Source organism: Chrysochloris asiatica, unplaced genomic scaffold, assembly GCF_000296735.1.
Source record: "Chrysochloris asiatica unplaced genomic scaffold, ChrAsi1.0 scaffold00078, whole genome shotgun sequence".
In the NCBI taxonomy this organism is placed as follows: domain Eukaryota; kingdom Metazoa; phylum Chordata; class Mammalia; order Afrosoricida; family Chrysochloridae; genus Chrysochloris; species Chrysochloris asiatica.
The window spans coordinates 6,488,486-6,511,062 of NW_006408596.1; the positions used below are offsets into that span (position 1 = coordinate 6,488,486).

The 22,577-nt window shown below is 50.0% G+C and overlaps 2 protein-coding genes across 2 annotated transcripts in view; both read right to left on the reverse strand.

Moving 5' to 3' along the window:
* The window catches only part of ACADS (acyl-CoA dehydrogenase, C-2 to C-3 short chain), a 16,523-nt gene extending 7,739 nt beyond the window's left edge, over positions 1 to 8,784 (reverse strand). Inside the window, exons 1-2 of the mRNA XM_006865432.1 lie at positions 8,725 to 8,784; positions 5,456 to 5,605 (exon numbers count right to left, since the gene is read on the reverse strand). Coding sequence (XP_006865494.1) covers positions 5,456 to 5,605; positions 8,725 to 8,784 — 210 coding nt within the window. The remainder of the gene's footprint in view (positions 1 to 5,455; positions 5,606 to 8,724) is intronic.
* Positions 8,785 to 14,753: 5,969 nt separating this feature from the next.
* On the reverse strand, positions 14,754 to 22,368 carry UNC119B (unc-119 homolog B (C. elegans)). Its single transcript, XM_006865433.1, has 5 exons — positions 22,125 to 22,368; positions 18,694 to 18,807; positions 16,208 to 16,313; positions 15,730 to 15,902; positions 14,754 to 14,866 (listed from the first exon to the last, which is right to left on the reverse strand). Exons 1-5 carry the CDS (start codon positions 22,366 to 22,368, stop codon positions 14,754 to 14,756), a joined length of 750 nt encoding a protein of 249 aa, XP_006865495.1.
* Between the last annotated feature and the right edge of the window lie 209 nt (positions 22,369 to 22,577).

Consider the following 22,577-nt stretch of genomic DNA (forward strand, 5'->3'; position numbering starts at 1 on the left):
TCCGCGGGAGAAAGATGAGGCTTTCTACTCCCGTAAGGATTTACACCCTCGGAAACCCTGTACAGGGTCGCTATGGGTTGGAAACCCTAGTGGTGCAAAAAACAAACAACCCTAGTGGGTTTAAACCCACCCTGAGGTACCTTGGAAGAAAGCCTTAAAAACCCGGTAAAGCAGTTCTGCACACACGGAGTCACCATGACTTGGAGTGGCCTTGTTGGCAACCAACACTGACAACTTGGAATCTAGTAATCCCTCAAATGTTAGCTCTTGGTGCCACGCGGTGTCCAAACCCCAATCCAATGCTGTCAAGTCGATTCTGACTCTTAGAGACCCTCCAGGACTCGAAGGGTCACTGAGTCTCAACTGCCCCGTAGGGCAGAACTGCCCCAAAAGGGTTCCAAGGCTGAAAACCTTTACAGACTCAGACTAGCAAATCTTTCTCCCGAGTAAAAGCTAGTGGGCTTGAGCTTTACGTTAACAGCTGAGGTCTTTCACGACTGTGCCACCAGGGTTCCTAACTCAAACCAGCAGTGATAAACTTGCCGCAGATAAGTCCATTCCGACCACAGCAACTTCATGTGATACGAAGCAGAAGGAAATCATAGGGTTTTCCTGGTAACCTTTACAGAGGTACATCTCCAGATCTGCTAGGTGGTTGTGAAGTGCCAAGCTTTAGATAAGCAGTTGACTGTAAACCATCCAGAGGACCTGAATAAAATGCAGACTTCAATTCCTCCCTAAAAGGCATAACTATTAGGCGTAACCGAGGATTCTCATCACCCTCTAAACCCCACACCATTACTGGGGTATGCTGGGAAGTCAGAGCGCTTGGCCTCACTTCTCACTAGCTCTGTAACCTTCCACATGCCACTTTTGTCGAGTCCAACCTGACTCAGAGCAGCCCTATGGCCAAGTAGAGCTGCCCCATATGGTTTCCAAGGCTGTTATCTTTACCAAAGCAGACAGCCGCACCTTTCTCCCAAGGAGTGGTTGGTAGGTTCAAACCACCGACCTTTTGGTCAGCAACTGAGCTACCGCTGCTCCACCACGGCTCCTCTCTATAACCGGAGGTCATTCCTAGAACTGCTCCTTTATCACCTGCTAAATGGGGATTGCTTTAAGAGACGATAGATGTAAAAACATCTATAAACACCTCAATACCGATGTTCCTGGCTACCTCCGAGTATTTGACAAATCCTTTCTGAGCAGCCCCCACGTCTGAGAAGTGGAGAAGATGCTGATCATGAGCTTCAATACTGGCTACTGCCACCCTCTGGGAGAATGAATTTGCAGCTTTGCCAGGCCCTTAAGGAGTCCTTGTGTGGCGTGTGGCGCTGCGGGTTAATGCACAGGGCTGCAAGGTCAGTTGGAACCATGAAATATGCAGTTCAAGGTCACCAGCTGCTCCTCAGAAACCCTATAAAGGGTTGCTATGAGTTGGAACCGACTCACTGGCACTTTGTAACAACTCCATAAAGGAATCATTGTCAACTGCCACCAATTTTGTGCCCAACTCATGGCAACTCCGAGATGCCCTGATGATGATGACGCAGTGGGATGTGCATTGGGCTGCTAACCATAAGGTTGGCAGCTTGAACCCATCAGCCGCTCCAAGGGAAAAAGATGAGGAGGACATCTGTGTCTGTAAAGATTTACAGAGGCAGAAACCCTATGACGTCATTCTACCCTGTCCTATAAAGTTGCTGAGCCAAAATTGACGAGATGGCATTTTTGTTTTCATGGCAACCTCATGCAAAATGGAATAAAACACTGCCTAGGACTCTGCCAGCTCTGTAATTGGTTGTGGATTCGACCATTATGACTCGCAGGGTTTCACTGGCTGATCAAAGTGCCTGGCTCTTTTAGCATGCATGCTCTTGTAACTCCCATAAGTAGATGGGTGGGACTATGCAAATAAGGTGCTTATGGTCCACCAAAGGGATTGGACAGCCTGCTAGTAATACAAAACAGGTGCATGGAATCCTTTGGGGGGATATTGTTGTTAATTGTCACCGAGTCAATTTCTACTCAGAGCAACCCTGCATAGGGTTTCCGAGGAGCAGCTGGTGGGTTTGAACTGCCGACCTTATGGTTAGTCGTCCAGTGCTGATGCTACAGCACCAGAGATGGGACCATGTAAATAAGGGGTGTGGAACCTAAGGAGAAGACGGGTCAGGTTTCTTTCTTTCTTTCACTGTGATTTGGGTGACAGTTTACAGAACACATCGGGTCTTTGTTCTACAATTCACACACATCTTGTTTTGTGACCTTTTCCCAGCCCCACAATGTTGCAGCTCTCTTCCCACTTCCTCCCTGTGCCTCCAGTTCCCTTTCGTCCTTCTTTCCTGTCCCTTCCTGCCATTTGAGCTTTATCCCTGGGCCAATACGGTCCTTTACATCTGATGCAGTTGATTGTTTTAGTGAGTACACACCTCCCTCATCTTGCTGTTTACCTTCCAGGCCTGTGTGTTGTTTGGCTGAAACCACTGAGCCCCAGGGATAAGCTCCATTCCAGGCATGAAGTCTGTCTAAGGGTCACTGTCCCAGGGTCCCATCTGTCAGTCTGTCACACTAGGATCGCCTTTTTTATCTTTTTACGTATTCTTCCCCCGATTCCATCCAGGACTACTGTGACCCTCACAGAGACCATCAGAAGTCACCAGGGACGCTCTAGTTCTCCTGGTCTCAGCATCATGGAGGCTGGGGTTCAGCTGGTCCCTCAGTCCTTTGGACTAATTACTCCTTTGTCACTTCAGTTTTCTTCACTCCCCTTTGCTCTGGACAGGGAGAGAGCCGTCGTTGCACCTTAGATGGGCACTCATGAGCTTTTTTTATTTTACTTTTTCACGAGCTTTTAAGAACCCTGTCGCTGCTCACCGAAGTCAGCTGTAAAGCTCACCGAAGTCAGCTGTAAAACATTGTCTTTATGAACTGTGTTATGGCAATCGGGAATGGTCTGTCTTGCCATCCCACTAGGCTTAAAAGAGAGCAAATCCCAGTACAGAGGAGAACCTCAGCACCATCAAGAAACAACAGCTGGGAGTGGAGCCGGGATCCCTGTGCTGAGACCCTCCTGAACCCAGGAGACAGAGACGGAGACAGAGAGAGTGGGAGCTGTGACACTGGAGATGGCACAAGATGACAAGCAGCAGCAGCAGCAGCACAGAAATGCAGCAGCAAAACCCGGACACTGACACGAGACAGCACAGTGAACTTCCTGGTTCACAGAGCAAGGTGGCCACAGTGGGCATGTCGACTCAGGGAGCCAGCGAGCTGATCGCCTCTGGGCCCAGGCTTCCTGGCAGAGTGGGGTGTCTCCAGACACTTATTAGTGAAGGTGAAGACCTTGTAACACTTGACCAAGCCGGGCAGCAGCCAAGCCAAGGGGGCCCCGACGGAGAGGCTTACCTTTGGACCTGGTCCTGACCAAAGACCAGACGATACTCCCAATCCCGGATTGTAACCTAGCATTTCCCTAATAAACCCCATCGTGGTGAGTACTGTCTGTGAATGCCGTGTGGTCACCGCAATGAAACGAGGAGTCAAGATTCCCGTGGCAGGGACAGCTGATGTCAGACTTGGTAAGAAGTTGGAGAGAAGAAGTATGTTTGACCTCCACCTCATAGGAATCAGTCTTGAAATGTCGATGCTAATGATTCTCAAGCCATTTCTACAATGATTTTTGGAAGTATATTGCCAGGACTTTCTTCTTAGTCTTAGTCCAGAAGCTCCATTGACACGTGTTCAGCATCATAGCAACACACAAGCCTCCACTGAGGGATGCGTAGTGACTGTAGGCACCTGGACCGAGAATCAAACCCGGGTCTCCTACACGGAAGGCAAGGACTCCACCCCTAGCCACCACCACGTTCATAAAACCAGACTAAGAGTAGGTTGGTAAACAGTCTGCTTCTATGGCAGTTTTCTTGTCCACAACAAATCTATGTATAATATTCATATGAGCAAAACCTCTGGATGGAATTCAAACACCTGCAAGGTACCCCAACTTCTATATCGCATTCATCTTTAGGTCAACAAATACTGCAGGCCCCTGTATGCAGTACAAGGCAGTGGCAGAGAGCTTGGATTTTATCCAAGATTGATTGAGAAATCATCTAAGGATAATTATGTTTATATTTTTAACATGTTGCTCTGGGAGAATATGGATTGCCCAGTTGCCACTGAGTCAGTTCTGACTCATGGTGATTCCAGGTGTGTCAAAGTAGAGCTGTGCCCCAGAGGGCTTTCAGTGGCTTAGTTCCTGGAAGATCGCCAAGCCTTTCTTTCACAGCTTTCCCAACCTTTGGATTAGTTGTTGTTGTTAAGTGCCGTTGAGTCAGTTCAAACTCATAGCAACCATAGAAAAGTCTTCTGAGGCTGAAAATCTTTACAGGAACAGAAAGCCTCATCTTTTGCCCAGAGAGCGGCCGGTGGCTCAAACCATGGACCTTGTGGTTCACGGTCCAGTGCTTCGCAAACCATACACGTCACCCAGGTACCTTTTCAAACTGCGACCTGCCTCCAGATTCAAAATCCTCAAATTCCTCAGCCAGCTGGGTGGTCCAAATCCTCCTGCTGGGCAGGGTTAAGGAGCTCACTAATCTAGTCACTCTAATGGGCCTCCCGTGGGCATAATTTGAAGGAGTCAACACAAAAGACAAAACCAAGCAGTGTATGTCACGGGGCACAAAGCGTGCCAACACACAGCACATCTAGGACAAGGACCTGAGGACAGCGTCTCTCCACTGTGCCTGCTTTTCAAGGGCCTGTCTGCTGCTTCCCATCCTCCACGTGCACATCTTCACTAGTGTTACGGCGAGGTGAAGGGGCCATCCCAAGCAGAGCTGCTGAGAGTAACGTGTGTAGGTCCAGAAAGTAGAGGGACAAGGTGGGCTATTCCCAGTCACAGCCCCAACTTGGATATGAGTCCATGCTGACTCAGGGCGATCCCAGGTGTGCAAAGCTGAGCTGCTCCAAAATGATCCAAGGCTGCGATCTCTCCGTAGCGGATCACCAGGCACCTCTGGGTGGGTCTGAACTCAAAACTATTAAGCTTTAACTTATAAGCCCAGCACTCGTAACTATTATTATTAGCACACTGCCTGGTGGTGGAGTGGGTTAGCATTGGGCTGCTAACCACAAGATGGGCAGCTCAAACCTGCCAGCTGCTCCTCAGGCAACTGGAAACCCTATGGAGCAGTTCCACTCTGTCCTGTAGGGTGGCTGTTGAGTCAGGAGGCTGGCAGTGGGTTGGGTTGGGTTTGGACTGGCTACCACCAATATGACTATTGCTTAATACAGACGTTACAGGCTAGTCATAGGACTTAGACTGGCCAAGGAAACCTTCAAAACTCTCCCCAGGGCCCAGCACCTGCCTCTGAGTTCCCTAGCTGGGGTCTCATGCTTCTGTCTGCCATTGTCACCACCCACCCTGGGCTAAGGCAGGGGCTCTGACCTGGGCCGCTGGGAAACGATGCTCCTTGTCCAACTGGGCTGCAATGGGAACCAGTTCCTTTTCAGCAAAGTCCCGGCACGTCTGACGCAACATCTGGTGAGTCTCGGGCAGTGCCACAGACTGGTAGATGGTGTGTAACTGCCGCCAGTCCTGACGATGTAGAGCTGCCAGCAAGAAGAATGGCCATCAGTGAGAAATAACATAAGAGACCTGGAATCATGAAAAACCTGTTGTCACTGAGTGAATTCCTGACTCATAGCGACCATGTAGGACAAAGTGAATTGAATGAAGGTTTACAGAGCAATTCATCAGTTTTACATTCATCAGTCACACACTTTGTTTCATTTCAAGGATTGCAATCCCCTCCTTGCAGCTACAGTGATCTGCCTCCTCCCTGTCGCTTCGTCCCATTCCACCCACCTTCCCAATCCTTCTCAACTCTGTCCGCAGTAAATGGTGCCCTTTAGATCTTCCATGTTGGACCATTCCATGAGGAGCACACCTTGTGAGTATTTTTGTTCCCCCTGTATACCTATCTACTACTTAGTTGAAAATTAGGACACAAGTGTGCGTTCCATTCCACACCTGAAGGGTAGACAAGGGCCACACTCTGACCAGTAAGCCCAACCTTTTTTTTTTTCCCTGTAATTTTGAGATTTGTTCCACATTTTCTCCCCTTCTATCCGGAACCTTCTAATGTGAGCCCTTTCAGAGCAGTTGGGAGTGGTAGCCTTCTAGTTCTTCTAGTCTCAGAGTTGTGGTGACTTGATGTTCACTTGTTCCATTGGTCCACTGGACTAGTTGACGCCAAGAATCTTCAGTTGTCATCACTCTTCTCTGTACGTGAAAAGACCAACAGTTGCACCTTGCCCATAGGGTTTTTGAGGCTGTGACTCGAGAGCACTTAACAACAACATATTTATGGACGCAGACTGCCGCAATCTGTCTTCTATAGAGCAGATGCTGGGTTCAAACCGTTACCCCTTCGGTTAAAAACCGAGCACGGAACCATCACACCACCAGGGCTTCTCAGTAACAATAATAGTTGTCCACTAGCGGGTTGCTAAGGAGCCTGGGTAGTGTAGTGAATGACACTACATGTTGAGCTGCTTACCCTAAGGTCAGCAGTTCGAATTCACCAGCCATTCCACTGGAGAAAGAGGAGGCTCTCTGCTCCTGGAAAGATTTACAGCCTCACACACCCTATATAAGGTCGATGTGAGTCAGAACCAACTCAACAGCACACAACCACCATCACCATAAAGTCTCTGTGAGTCAGAATCCACTCAATGGCAGTGGGTTGGGTTGGGTTCCAACTCAGTGGTTCAACCAGGGACGATTTTGACTCCCACGGAGCACTGGGCCCTATCTGGAGATATTTCTGACTGTTACAACATGGGGTAGAAAATATAGGCGACTGGAATCTAGTAGGTAAGAGGCCAGGGGTGCAGCTAAACATCCTACAGTACACAAGGCAGAGAAGACAGGAGGGAGCTCAGAGGCAGGTCCTGGGACCTGGGAAGTTTGGGAGGTTTCCCTAGCCCAGCCTGAGGTCTATGGCCAGGCTGTAACATCTGGGATAAACAGCAGTCATATTGGTGTTAGCCAGGTTAAGCCCAACACCCACTACCAGTCATTCCGTCCTAACAGTAACCCTATAGGACAGAGTGGAACTGCTCCATAGGGTTTCCAACACTGCTGTTGTTAGTTGTGATCGAATCACTTCTGCCTCCTAGAGACCTTGCCTGAGTAGAACATACCTGCTCCAGGGGACTTTTGAGGCGCTGACCTTCAGAAGATCACCAGACCAGTCTTCTCTGCTCCCCACCCCAAAATGTCAATAGCATCAGTTGTTTTTTTGTTAACTTTGCTGGACCTGGATCATCAGTGGTTTATCAGTTAAGAGTAAGTAATCCCTCATGATGTAACCACCACCCCCATGATGGGATCTGATGGGGTCATCAGATATGATGCAATTATTCTATTTGTTCTAAGAGACGTGATGTAATCTATATGATTAGGTTGTGTCTTGAGTCAATCTCTTGAAATACAAAGGAGATCAAACAAGTAAGCAGAGCTCAGAGGGACCCACTACCACCCAAAAAGAAGAGCTGGGAGTGGACTATGTCCTTTGGAGCTGGGTTCGCTACACTTTCAGGCTTCTAGATCCAGAGGAAAACTGGCACCAAGATGTATGGAGATCTCCAAAGAACGGTGGGTCTACAGTTGCTGAAAGGAGTCAAAAACCCTTCTCCAAAGCCAGCAGAGAGAGAAAGCCATCCCCTAAAGTCGGCACTCTGAATTTGGACGTCTAGTCTCCTAAACTGTGAGAACAAATTTGTCTGTTAAAGACATTCACTTGTACACCACCAGGTACCTAAAAAACTCACTGTTGAGACATCCTGAACCGACCTCATGCTTATTTTATGCTAAACACTGTACATACTTAGCAGAATGTCAATAATAGCACAAAATCTGTGACTTGAAGAACAGGTCTCAACCTGACTGTACATCAGTTTCCATAAATCTTAGATAGACAGTGATCCTCAGCTCATGGGGGTGGGAAGGTTGCACAGCAGCTGGATGACAAGGGCCTCAGTGAGCACCCAGGTGTCACACAGGCAGCACTAAAACATGGCCACCTCATGTTTAGCAGAACAAAAGCTGCCAAGCCCGTGCCAATTTCAGGATATTTGAAACTGTCAAGGCTACTGTGTCAATCCATCTCATTCAATAATAATACTGTGATTCGTATTCCGGGTTGTGAGTCTCGACCAGGTGTGCCACCGTTGTCACAAGTGGAGAGAACTGATAAGCTGGGAAAGGAAATGTGATTAAAGAATCTGTAAACAGCAGCAGCACGGATGGAGTACCTGTTCTGTCCCAGGCACTGGCACTAGCGTTTTACCCATCCAAGGTGGTGTTGAATAATACTACAATCACCTAAGTAACTGGCCATTTCATACAGGGACCGACTGAGGGTGAGAGGAGGTGAATGTCAGGAAGGAGATCACAGATGCAGCCTGGGATCAATCTCAGGCCTGGCTCGAGGGTCGAGGCGTACCCGTACCCCCCTGGGAGGAGAGTGTGGGGATGCAGCCGTGAGATGGTCCGGGATCACTGCAGGGCCGGGCAGGCCGCGCATGGCCGCCCAGGGATCAGTGGAACTAGGGTAAAGGCCAAGCGCGCTCCGAGAGGTAGGTCGGAGAGGGCCTCTGAGAGTCCCACCCACTCGGCAGGCCCCGGGCCGTGGACCCGCTGCCCGGAGCCCGTGGGCACTCACCTCGGCGGATACAACCAGAGGCCCGGGCTAACAAGGCAGCGGCCATAGTTGACATGGACAGTGAGACGGTTCTCCTCTGCGACCTCCCGTGTGCTGGCGCACGCGCCGATCCCGCCCCCAGGCATCTGGATGGGGCGGAGGTGTCACGTGCTCTCGACCCGGCCCTGGCCCCGCCTCTCTTCTCTTGAACTAGGTGCATCCTGCGCTTGGTGTACTGGCTATCATCCACACAAGAATGTTAATCGGCCAATGCCAAGGATAGAATCTTTCTCTAGCCATTAACCCACTGCCATCAAGTCCAACTCACTAGCAGAGTAGAGCTGCTCCTTAAGGTTTCTGAGGTTTTTTAGTCATTACAGAAGCAGGTAGCCTTATCTTGCTCCCACTGAGTTTGACTGGGGGTTTGTACTATTAACTTTGTGGTTAACTGCCCAATGCTTAATCTGCAGAGCCATAAGAGTGCTTCAAAAAGTCCACAGAGATCGCTTTACAATTAGGACAGCAGCCCTTGGCTTAAAATCCTCCAGTGGTTGCCCTATATCACTTAAAAGCAAATCCCACGTAAACATGTAGACAGAACCTGGAATCTATTTCCCACCATTCATTCCCATACTGCCTTTGCTCTGACACCAAGCTTGTTCCTGAGCCTGGGCCTTGGCAATCTTTGTTCCCTCCACCTGGAATGTCCCTTCTCTTCAGGTGGCACTCACAGAGTTACAGCAGTTTTCTATCCGAATGTATTACAACTTAAGATCCGAGTGTTATAGCAGCTTTAAGAAACCGAGGCCATTCGGAGAGGTGAAGCAGTTTCAGATTTTATTAAGCCTGCTGGCTCAGAGGAGCTAACTTCTTCAGGTTCTGAACCGAGTGCAGGGTAGTGCAGGCTTATATGGGATCAGAGTCATGGAGAGGCTAGGTTGTGGACCTGTTTGAGGACAGGAGGGAAACCAGAAGATTGGTCCTGATCCGTAACCTGATTAGCATTCTAGTTTGTTTCCTGGGCTGGTAGAATTGGTCCCACTCAGTAAACTGATGAACATTCCAGCTTGTCTCCTGGGAGAAGGCAGTGAATGTTTTTACCTTTTCCTGTTCACTGACCACCTAAGTCAGTGCTTCTGTGCACACACACACTCACTCTTCATCTCAGCATTGCCTCTGAAACCATTTCTTGGCTCTCCCAATAGACTGTAAGCTCCAAGAAGGACAGGGTTTTGTCTTGCTGTTTCTCATAAAGCAAAAGGGAAATTTCTTTCTCCACAAGTCTGTGATGGCAGTAAGGCAGGGTTGTTGTGTCCCTGTTTCACTCTTTATTGAGGGGCAGGATCTGGTTGGAAGTAAGAAGCACTGCAGGTCCCTAGCTACCTGGTCAGGGCAGCCCAAGAAACCTGGATAGGCCCTCAACATACATAGGGTCTCCCTCGCAGTCTCCACACCCACATCCAGCTGCCTTTCTCCCCTACTCAGCCAGCGTGGACCCACGTGCCAGCCATCCTGTTTTCCTGTAAATTCTAGCTCTACTTCCTAGAGAATGCAGCCTTCTTCCTGTTGATCTTTCTCAGAGACGCCAGCCTCTCATCTGTCAACCACTCCACCTGGACCCTGGGGGAAAGGAGAAAAATAAAACCAAGAAAAGTGGGCCAGGTTTGAACACAGAAACCAAAATTGGTTGCTTCAGGTGCCACAGACCCCCTAAGGCACTCATATTTTAAAACTGTTTTTTGCTTGTGACCTTAAATATGGAAGTAAAATTTATATTCAAAGTATATGTCTTCTAATACATACAGAAAATATGATAGTGAATGTAAATGGCTGGGGTAGGGCGCCTTGAGGAAGGGTCTGTCGGCAAACCCAAGAACACTGGTCTTTCCAGAGATGGAAACACTCGCATCATGGCTTGACAGGGATAAGACGACGTGTGCCAGGACTCATCTGACGGTCCTCCTATAAGAGGTGAGGTGTAAAAGTCTGCCTTACTTTTTGTTAACCGCCATCAAGTTGGTTCTAACTCACAGCGACCCTGTCTAGGCAAGTTTCCAAGGCTATAAATATTTGCAGGAGCAGAAAGCCTAATGTTTCTTCTGAGGAGCGGCTGGTGGGCTGGAACCACCAACCGTGCAGTTGTTACAAGTCCAGTGCTTATCCTAGAGTCGCCATGCTCCTTTGTTAGGTGCCTTTGAGTGGGTTCTGACTCACAGCGAGCCTATCTAGGGTTTCCGAGGAGCGGTTGGTGGGTCTGTACTGCCGACCTTGTGGTTCAAACCAACCTTGTGGTCCAGGGCATTATCCTGCAGTGCCACACCAGGAATCCAAGAAGTTCATGGAAAACGGAATTAAAAGACTGCAGTTTCCCTACAAACTTTCTAAAGCCCCCTTGTATGTGTACAATTAGAATTCTCAAAGTCCTATAAGCAAAATATAAAGAAAATTACTAACCCTAAAACCCAGTTTCCCAATCCCCCAGAAAGCCAGCTATGTTTACTCAACTACTCACAGAAAGGCCACGTGATAGCCAAGAGAGGAGAAGCTCGGCGCCTAGTTCACCCCAGGCCTGTCCCTCTCCCAAGTCCCCCAGCAACATGAACTCAGAAGATGCAAGGCAACATATACTGTGAAAATCATTCTTTTATTCTGGTCTCTTATGGCAAAATAACATTCTATACAAGTAAATCGCCCAGTTTACTTGGGACACACAGATAGTACAAAGTAGAACAAGGATGTTGGTTGAAGTGGGAAAGAGGAGGACAGATCAGCTCATTGATGTGTCTTATATTCTGTGAAAAATACATTTATGAGGAAAAAAAATAGACTTTCACAACGTCAATGACTTTACATGATCCTTTGTGAAACCAGGGCTAAGTCCATCTCCCCAGGTCCTGCTTGTGACTCAGACGCTCTGGAACACGGAATGCAAGTGATGAGAAGGGGCCGGTGAGGCACAGCAAGGAGGCTTGTACCCAGAGCCCTCCATACCAGCGGCAACTCTGAGCTGTTTTCTAGCACTGTCCCCATCACAAACCCCATGATGTCATGGCACAGAGGCCACCATGGGCAGCAGGACACAATAAGGCAGAAGTACTCCAATTTGCAGACAAAGCCTATGGAATCCCCTCCACAGATGAGATGACCAGTCTGTAGCCAGCCCTAACCCCTGCCCCTCCCAAATCACAGCCCATGGCTGGGACTCAGGGATCCCTGGCAGTACAGATGGTTAAGTGTACGGCTGCTAACTCACCAGGTGCTCTTTGGGAAAGATGAAGCTGTCTGCTCCCATAAAGATGTAGTTTTAGAAACCCGAAGGAGCCGCTCTAGTCTGCCCTACAGGGTCACTATGAGCAGGATTCGACTTGACGGCAGTGGGGGATGGGTGTTTGGGAATCAGACTTGACGGCAGTGGGGGATGGGTGTTTGGGAATCAGACGGCCCAAGGTGGTGGCTGTCTTCAGGAGGCACGTGGCCATGAATACGGCTTTCTCGCCTAGGAGATGGCACTGAGCTACCACATCTGCAGAGCTGTTCCCCTTGAGTCCAGAATTACTTCTAGTTATTCTTTGCTTTGTTCACCCTTTCACAGATCATTGAAACAAGCCAAGGTCTTTGGAGAAGCTACAAGGGCAGCTTAGCCCCAAGGCTCGATAAGAAGAGAAACTCCGTCCCAGAAGATGTGGAAGTGAGGGGTTGCAACAAGACAGAAGTGGGGAGGATGCTGGGTCATGCTCGCCCAGGAGTTCCTCTCAAGTACCAGCTCCATGCGGGCAGTCTTCCCGCTGACATCACCATAACTTACCCTCCACAATTGTTGCCCTGGTAACGTGGCCCTGATTCTACTGCACAATAGTTCTGTAACTGTCACAGAAAGTATGACTGCCAATGCTCCTCAGAGTCACAGGCAACTGAGCATCTCAACTCCAGTCCACAGTGGTAGTCCTCCTTCCTTCTCCATTTCCTGAGCACTCACACCCGGAGATCCCGAGGCCTACAACAGACATCAGCCCTATGGGAGCAGAGGACGGCAAATCCCGTCCTACTGGACACAGACCAAGTCCTGGTCTCTGGTGAGACTAAGGCTGACAGAAAGAGGCCCTAGTGCTTCTCAAGTCGACTCAGGTGCTACCCCTTCAGCCTCCTCTTCCTCCTTCTGACAAGAGCTAACACTGTGGAGAAGAACCAGCCACTAGGATTCCAGGGGCAGCCTTCCCTGGGGCACATCCTGGTGAGCACTGTAATACCAAACAATGGACCCTCTCCAGATTAGACTTCTGTTCCAGACAGAAGGGACCCTTGGGAACACACACATCCCAGGAGAGGGTTTTACAATGAGAAACACAAAGTAAAAAGACAGGGCTGCTGTCTGTCCACTGAGGAGGAGGAGGGATAGATGGCAAGGCCACTTTTCCCAGCAGTACGTGGGGCAGAGTCGCGCGTAAGGCACCTAGGTGCGGAGTTGAGCTCCATTCTGAGGTTTGTCGGCCCAGGGAGCAGCAGCCTCTCTACAGGGCACAGTGTCTTGGCCCTCTGTGGTTGGGTCCAGGCTTGGACACAGGGTAACCGAGAGCTTTCTTCATGCAAAAGCACAGCCCAGACTCCGGGCTGCCAGGTTCAAGAGCACTCAGCCCTACTCGAATCCCAACAGAGAACACCACGTGTCGGTGAAAGCGACAGGGAGCTTCAAGGTCAGGTTGCCCTACTTTCCCAAGCCACATCCAGCCTTCCTCCCAAGCATCTTGGGACACAGTTCTCCCTATCATGGTCACGGCAACCACACCGCCAGGCCCTTGCGTCTATCAATGCAAAACAGATCCTGGCCACAACAAGTCTTATCAGAGAACCAGGAGTTTGGGCTAAGCCCCAAAAGCCACCCCAACAGCCGCCAACCATAAGCTTCTGAGGACTACGGGAGCTCATGGGATACACGGGGCCGCCCCAGCCTGCGTCACCCATCCCAGAATGCCCTGGACCATTCCAACCGGCATGAAGGATCAGAATTGGCTTTGCTCAGGCTGGACCTTACCAGATGATCCCAGTACCTGCTTCTGCACAAAGCCCAGACAGGAAAGACCTCCTAAGAAAGACACGGGCAGTTTTTGAGGCATGTCCCCATCAAAGGCCAGTCCTCCACTAGCCCCTCCTTTAAAATAGCTGCAGCTCATTAACTACATTGCCCACCATGAACTGGATTAACACGCTCAGAAGTCTAACCGCACCTGGCTATGCCGGCAATGCCGCTGTGTAGGAAACCTCCAAAGAGAAGGCTGGCATGAAAAACAAAATAAAATACAAGGCCTGCTTTGGCCTTGGAAGATACTACTATCCCATGAGCAAAACTGATGACATATTTGATTCGTGGGTGAGTAAGTTCAGAGAGCAAACCTGTGTTCCCTCCCCTAGAGGGAGCACAGGAAGGCACTGGCAGGCTGGAGCCTGGGTCTCTCCCTAGGAAGAGCGGCAGTAGACTCAGGAAAAGGACCCTGAGTCGCATGGGTAAGTGGGGCTCCCCACACAATGCATCCTGGGAATCAAACCTGGCCCTCCTGGCTCCAGTCCCTCTCTTCATGCTTCTTCCAGTTGGTTAGGACTAGGCATAGATGGAGGGCAGACTCCAGAAGCGAAAGAAGGCGGTACCCACGGAGTGCTTCCCACGGCACCTGGCACCTAGAACCTCGCTGACTGAAGGCGGCCTGGTCAGAGCCATCTCATCCAAGCACAGCTAAGCTCAGCAAGCCTGCAACCAGCGTGCTGTACACTTTCCTACTTCTCTGGATTCCAGAAGCCTCATCCTAACCTTTTACTTTGCTACAGAACGCTCTGCGGCGACCTACGGGGCAGGGGAGGGGGATAGAAGGAATACTGGGAGAGAAAACACAGCACTGCTTGGCCCCTCCCGGGGGGCACAGGAGAGCCCTTGACTTCCTGGGGCCGGGTTCCAGACGTGTGTAGGAAATAGCAGCTTCTAGCATCTCAGTGTGCCAGGACCTCGCAGCTGCAGCAAAGCGCCTCCCCTGTGCGCTCCTGCGGCAGTTACTGGCCCCCATTATAGGCGTAATCGGCCTTGTTGTGCATGATCAGCTTGTTGTCGACAAAGTAGAAGCTGTCAGAACGGGTCTCATAGGGATGCTCAATCATCAGTCGAACTACAAGTCAGAGAAAGGAAAACAAAAAAGGTTATGTGTTCGTCAGCCCGCCCTCTGTGCTGTCGTCTCTAACAGCTCACAGGCTGACTCTCCGAGAAAACGGCTGCATTCGCTGTCAGCGCAGAGGGAGACAGCCCACAATAACCAGGAGAACTGGGGACCAAACCCAAAACTAAGCCCACTGCCACCAAATCGATTCCACTCCTAGTGACACTACAGGACAGAGACTGTCATCGTGATGGAATCAAATGGCCTCATGTTTCTCCCACAGAATGGCTGCTGGGTTACAAGTGCTGACCTTTAAGTTGGCAGCCTGACATTTAACCCACAGCACCACTCAGGCACCTCAAGACCTCAGCAGCAATGCAAGGATGCAATCCGCTCTCTGGCATACTCCTCCTTGACCCTGTCCAGTCTGGGTTCTCAGTCAGCACCAGGGACATCCGAGGGCTTATCACAGAAACCGGTGCCAATGAAGCCTGCTCTTTCTCCAGTGATCAGTCTTCCCTGCAAACAGCTACGGAATTACTCTTCCCAGGACCCGGCTCCCGTCACCTCACTCCTACTCCACAACCAACAACTGTCACCATTCACCCTGATTCCAATTTGCCTGCCGCCTCACATCCAGCTCTGAAACTGTGATGGATAATGAAGAGTGCTGGGCACTAACTTAAGGCACAGGCATGCTGCGCAGGGCAGAGGAGAGCGCGGTATCACAGCCTCCTCTTACCGCCTCCCTTCCCCTAGCAGGCAATGACAGGGGATCATTTGCAAAGCGAGGACGCAGGCCCGATGGAAGCACCCTGGCCCATTCTTTCCAGGCCTCTGAATCTAGGAGGCGGGGTAAGTCCGGAGATACGTACTGACGTCCTCAGAAAGCTGGGGAAACTCATAGATGTGTTCACAAGTGTTCCTACTGCTGGGGATGCAGAAGCCAAAATCAAAATCAAAGTTTTTCAACAGGCGCTCCCGGAAATAGTGTCGCTCGATCATCCGGAAGTTTGACACGGGTTTATCTCCCACTGTGAACTCCACCCTACGAAACAAATCTCTGTGAGCCGACTCAGATGGGCATCCTCCCCTACAGGCAACCCCACTCCATGCCCTCGAGCCCAGTCTATCTACAGGACAGAGGAGAATTGCCCCTGAGGGCTTCTGAGAGGCTGTATATCCTTAGGGGAGCAGACAACCCTACTTTCTGCCGCAGGGCAGCTGCTGGGTTCAAACTGCTGCTCTCTGTGCTGCCTGAGCTCCCGCCTCTTGTAAAGCAACCCAAGAGCCAACTGAGAGCATTCTTCTCTGAACAAGGAAACCCCAGTCTCAGGAAACCCAGGTACTCACGTGGCCCCAACTGTGCGGAGGCGGAGAAATGCTGGTGTGAACTGATATCGGACGAAACGCCCTGCACTGATGTCCACGTCTCCACTCTCCTCCTCCTCCTCCAGGTCTGAAAGAGCATGTGGAACGCTGACCGCACCCTCCGAGCACCACCAGTCCACACAGTAAGCTGGCTGATACTGGCGAGACCCTGTGTTACACGCTTCGCAGAATCATCACATGAGGCATTACGTTACTCCCCTTATGCAGCAAGGGAAAGTGAAGTTCAGAGGCGAAGTAACACGCGAAGTCATCCAGTAAACGGAGGGCCACCTGATCAAAGCCTTTTCTTAGATGCGAAGCAATGTTTGGGGGCTTGGGCCTTGTCCTTAACGGTGAAGACTAGTACACAAGCTGGCTTTCACCTATATATAAAGGGCTTCGAAGACTTTGTGGAACAATTCCATTCTCTTTGGATTCCCTTTTTCCATGAACTTTTTGAAGTCTCCTCGTGTTAAACAAACACGGTCAGCTGTTGACCTGGTCAACAACAGCTAAAGAAAATCAGACTACGCCTGTTGGAAACAGTCAAACAGCTCCTTCCATGCCCGTGAAGGCTCCTGCTGCGCAGTGAAGCAGTTCTCTCACTGAAGTGGAAAGTCCTGGCCTGCTACTCGCGGCCACACCAGGCTCCGAGCTCAGGGGGAAGGGGACGGTGCCTGTGTGAGGCTCCACAGTTGAGAATGCCCACGTGAGGCCAGGAGTTACGCTAAGGTGAACAAGGGGCCAGTCCCTACTAATGAACATCGGTATCCAACAAGGACACATGAAGAGGCTTGAAAAGGTTCATGGGAAAATGGGATGAAAGAGAATGGAATTGTTCCATGACTTTTTTGAAGTCCCTCCTATTTTCTAGGTCTCAGATGACATGTTGTTGTTACATATCTTAGAGCTGATTCCGAATCATAGCGACCCTGGAGGGCTGAGTAGATAGCCCACAGAATTCCCCAGGCTGTCATCTTTATGGGAGGAGAAGACCAGGTCTTTTCTCTTGTGCAGCGGCTGGGGGGGTTCGATCTCTCAGTTAGTAGCTGAGTGCTTAATCACTGTGTTACCAGAGTGAACCCTTTTCAGCATCTAAACACGGCTGCCCCTATGACAAGTTCAAGAGCAACTAGATTACTAGATAGAGTAGCGGTTTACACCCAGGCCCTCAGGGCCAGACCTGCCCATGAGGTTAATACTGAGTCAGACCAACCTGCTAGGGATTCAGACTCCTCAGAACACGTGCCAGAAGTGGCTTTTGGGTCGGTGTCAGGCTATTCAAAATGAATCAAGACCCCTCAGGGTAACAACACGCTATACTGTCCATAGCTGATCCTTTTGAGATGGTTCAGATTTGTACTGAAATGACAACTGTGATCCCACTCCAACCTAAACGCACACACTTGTGGCAGCCCTGGGGTCCTTGCTAGATCCTAGGTACTAGGACACGTGACTCTGGGGTATGAACACCCACCACAGACCCAAGAAACTAGCTGATGCTGCTCTTCCCATACAAGGTAAGTACTCACAAATTTCAGCCCTTAGTCACCAAGGTCAGCCAGAGATCACGCAGCCTGGGCTCCAGCCTTGGTTCTTTTGTTAACCTGCGCTGAGACTGGAGACAGTCTTTTGACTTACCTGGAACAGGAAGGAAGCCCTGCCTTGCCAAAATTTTCAGACTCTTTCTGAGTAGTAAATCAGATGAGAACAGGTTTGTAAAAAAATGTTAAAGAACACAGCTGATAATGTGAAAGACATTTGTGCTGCTGTTCTAAGAACTGATTAACTCCAGGGGGCGCTACATCTCCAGGGACGAGCTCCAAAGACTTTGGTGGTTTTCGGGTGCAAAACCAATCACCCTGGAACAACCACCAAGCACAGGAAGCCTCTATTCAAGGCTCATTTCAGTAGATGTGTATGGATCTGGGCTCCATTCAAATCCCAACTCAGATTTTGGTGGTAGAACTATTTAAAGGAAACAGAGCAAGAAGCCTGGTGTGAACCTGCCTTGGGGTTTGGAAATCTCAGGGGCACCCTTCCAGATTGTCCCTGGGACTTAAGGCTCGGGTGAGTGTTCCTCATGCTCATTTATTTTCAGGGATTCCTTTTCTAACTGAAGGCAATATAATCATGCAAGAGCATAGGACCACAGGAGAGGTACCTGGAAATACTGAGCCTTGGTATCCCTTCTGCAAAATTCCTCACAGAGACAGGAGGATTTCGTGAGCTGATGTGCACAGACAATGTGTAGCACAGTTACTAGCAGAGAAATAGATAGCCAACAGACACCATCTCCCAACACAGCTTCAGACCACAACACCCGACCGGCCACTAGGCTTCCCAGTGGGAAAAGGAGATCTACATGGAAGGAGACGACGGAAGCAGAATACACTGAGACTTACAGTATGCAATGGCACACAAAAGGCAGAGCTTGAAGACACCCTTCTCCCATCTTTAAGGCCTACCTGAAACGCAAGGTTTGGCGATTTCAAAGAGCACCGTGCCCGTCTCCAAATCACGAATTTTGAAGCGGGTGAAGTCAATACTGTAGACGTTGTCTTCAGGCTTACATAAGTAACCTAAAAAATGAGAGGGATCAATGTTAAAAAAAAAAAAAATCTCCAAATTATTTGCTTTTTTCATTTCTTTACTTTAATGCTCAAATTCAGGTTTGTTCTTCTACAATTCATCTGAAAGACAAGGTGTCCCAAGCAAAAGTTGTGTGAAGAGAAGGAGCCAAGGAAAGAAAAAAAGAACATGGAGGAGGTGAGAAAGACAGATTGTCCTACTGTGGATTTTTACATCTTAGAAACAATGACAGGAAAAGGGGATTTTCTTTGGAAACATCTGAGAGTGGCCTATACACCTTTCATGACCTACCAGAAACTGTTGGAACAGATATTTTTTTTTACATCTCTTTTAAAATGTTTGTACTGATCTAAGGAATCCTGGTAGGGTGCTGCTGGATATGTGGTGGGCCGTAAGGTCAGTTTGAATTGTAAGGTCAGTGGTTCAAACCCACCAGCCACTCCTCGGAAACCCTATACAGGGTCACTATGGGTCAGGACCAATTTGACAGCACTTAATAACAATAACAAAGTAGTGTTGGACTCCTACACTGTGGAATCAGCACTGGACTGCAAACCATAAGGTCAGCAGTTCAAATCTACCACCTGTTCCACGGAAACCCTATACAGGGTCGCTGAGTTGGAACTGACTAGATGGCACTTAACAATGTAGTGTAATACATTACAAGGTGGGCTGCTAACCGCCAATGTCAGCGGTTTGAGACCACCAGATGCTCCACAAGAGAAAGATGAAGTTTTTTGCTCCCATAAAGATTTACGGCCTCAAAAACCTTATATAAGAGGTCACTGAGTCAGAACCAACTGAATGGCACACAGCCAACCAATGGATAATGTAGCTCTGGTGGTACAGTGGTCAAGCACTCAGTTGTTAACTGAAAGGTTGGTGGTTCAAACCCAGAGCTGCTACCATAAAGACTTACAGCCTTAGAAACCCTACGGAGCAGTTAAACCTTGTCCTATCGGGTTGCTAGGAGTTGAACTGGCTCAGTGGCCATGAGTCATGGGATTGGTTTGTTTGGTGGCTCATCAGTTAATCAAAAGATTGACCACGGAAACCACCCAGATGCTCTGCAAGTGGAAGAGGTGGTGATCTCCTCTCATAAACACTACAGCTTAGAAAACTCTCTCTGTCACATGGGGTTCCTGCAACAAAAACTGACTCAATGGCATCAAACAATGGATACGACTGTGCTTGTTTGTCAACTGTGAATGCTACAAAGCCAGAGTCTACAAACTCCTGGAAAGGACCAAGTCGGAAATGTATTTGGCTTTGCAGGCAATCTGTGGTCTGCCAGAGCTATGCACTATGTCCTGGCAGCACAAAGGCGATTGTCCACGGACTAGTGTGACTGCGAACCATTCAACTTCATTTTATGGATGCTGCTATTTGAATTTTACATAACCATCATGTCTCACAAATGATTTGATTTTTTTGGGTAACCATTAAAAATGTCAAAACCATTCTTAGCTTAGGAACTGTACAAAATCAGGCAGTGGGCCAGATACAGAGGTGACACCAGCTGACCTGGCTGATGAAAGCATTGGTTCAAAGTGAGGTAGAGCCTTCAACCACACAAGCAGCTCATCAAAATAGTACCGACCCTAGTAAACGCCATAAAATTACAGATGACAATCTTCTCTCTTCATTGATTTTTTTTTTTTTTTTGTCTACAATGACTCCACACAGCATGTTCTCTCCACAAACTCTTTTGGCTTCTCTCTCATAGTCCCTGCTTACATTAGTTGCTTCAAGTTTTACAAGCTACTGATAATTCTGTAATCCCCACCCCACCCCCCCAAAAAAACACAGCAGAGACTGTTTCTGTGCTCTTGGAGGGTCCCCAGTAATAAACGTACTGAAGAGGAACAAATCTTAACAGTCCGAAACTCTGACCTGAGGCAGTGAGAGTGTAGTACTTTCACCAATAAGCTGCAGAGGCAGGTTCCAGCTATAGCACCAAGCCCACGCCCCCAAAGCAGGGCCTGAGTGCAGATCTAGAATGCTGCTTTAGAACCAAATCCCAGAATGGTTTGACTCACCCTTGATATCAGGAAAAAGCAAGAAGCGCTGAGCCTTTATCTTCAGAGCCCCCAGTGGAAAGTCGGTCAGAACACAAGTGACCTTTTTATACAGTTTCAATGAAACTGAAAAGCAAGGTCTTCTAAAAAAATACCTCCCAGCTTGCAAAGGACAATCTCAACCCAAAGAGAGCTGGGAAATGGGGCAGTAAGATATGCAGTAACAAATTAAAACCCTACTTAGGAGATGGGCCCCTCCAAGCATGCAGGGCCAAGGCCCACTTAAAGTAATTCTGTAGATGACAGTCAGCCTTGAAATCACCAAGGATGTTGCAGGGTTACTAGAGGACCTAGGAGAGTAATGGGCAGGGCAAGCCAGGCGGAAGGAGGTAACTACAAACTGCTGGAGAGAAAACAGCAGCAAAGGAAAGGGGGCAAAGTCAGTGCTTGGCTTGGAAGGGAAGAGAAAAGAAGGGAGACCTAGGACAGGAGATGGGTAATGTATCTCTTCCCACCTTTCACTAGAGGACAAAAAGGTTCAAGACAGTTGCATCTTATGCAAAAACGTCAATTCTGAAACCTTGACATGAATTCTCAACTCACTAGAACAAATGTTTTATAAAGCAGGATTCACATTTTCCGGTTTGGTACATGAACTGAAACTTTATTGTTTTTTAATGTGGCGTGGCTTTAAATGTGCATTAAATGCCACGGCAAAGTGTTAGAATGGGGAAAGGCCCACCTGCACACAAAAGGGCATCGCAAGAGGCAGAAAGGAGGCGGGGCAGTCCTGCGGAGTGGAGGGAAGCTGACTAGGGGAGCGAGCAGGTAGGGGAGGAGTTCCGGGCTGCAGAAGGCCATGGAGGCTGCCGAGGTGACCAACGGAGGGGCACCAGGCGGAGTGGGAACCCTACTGATGGTTGACCGGACTGAGCAGTAAAGGGCCCATCATTAGGAGAGCGCGGCCTCCGGGCAGCTGAAAGGGCCCCTCCCCAACCAGGTCCAGCTGGGGTGGGGAACTGGCCTGCCAAGGGGGCTGCCTGGTGTAGCCAGACTCAGGAAATGTGATTAGGCTCAAGGGAAGCCCCTTCCCCACTGGGTCGGGGTGACGGGGGCTACAGAGGGCTGACCCCGCCCGCGGAGCGGTGTGCCGCGCGGCCCGGCAGGCGAGGAGCCTGGGTGGAGCCCGGTCCAGCCGAGGGAGGAGCGGCCGAGCCTGCTACCGGCTACCAGGGGCCCGGGGCCCGGGGCCCGGCGCGAGGGGAGGGCGCGGCAGGCCCGGCACTCACTCTCGGTGACCCGGCTTAAGCGCAGGACGTGCTCGGGCCGGATGGTGTCCAGCGCCAGCAGCTCCTGCTCGGTGACCGCTGCCCCGCTGCCGTCGTCGGCTGCGTGATGGGGCGCCTGCCGCCGCGCCTTAAGCCGGTTCAGGACGCCGGCGCCCGTCTTCTTTTTCTCCTCCTTTCCAGCCACCAGCCCCCCGGGCCCAGCCGCCGACCCCGCGGTCACAGCCTTGGGGTTCGACCCGTTCATCGCTTCGCCGCCAAGATGGCCGCCGCCTCCACAGCGCCGTAACTATGGAGGCGGAGGCGGGGCCCGGGGTGGTACCTGGGGCGGGGCGGGCCGAAACAGGAGGCGGGGCCTGCAGGAAAAGCGCTGAGAGCCTGGTAATAGCGAAAAGGGCTCTGGTCACGCAGTGGCTACGAATCGGGCTGCGAAAATTAAGGTTACCAGTTCGAAAC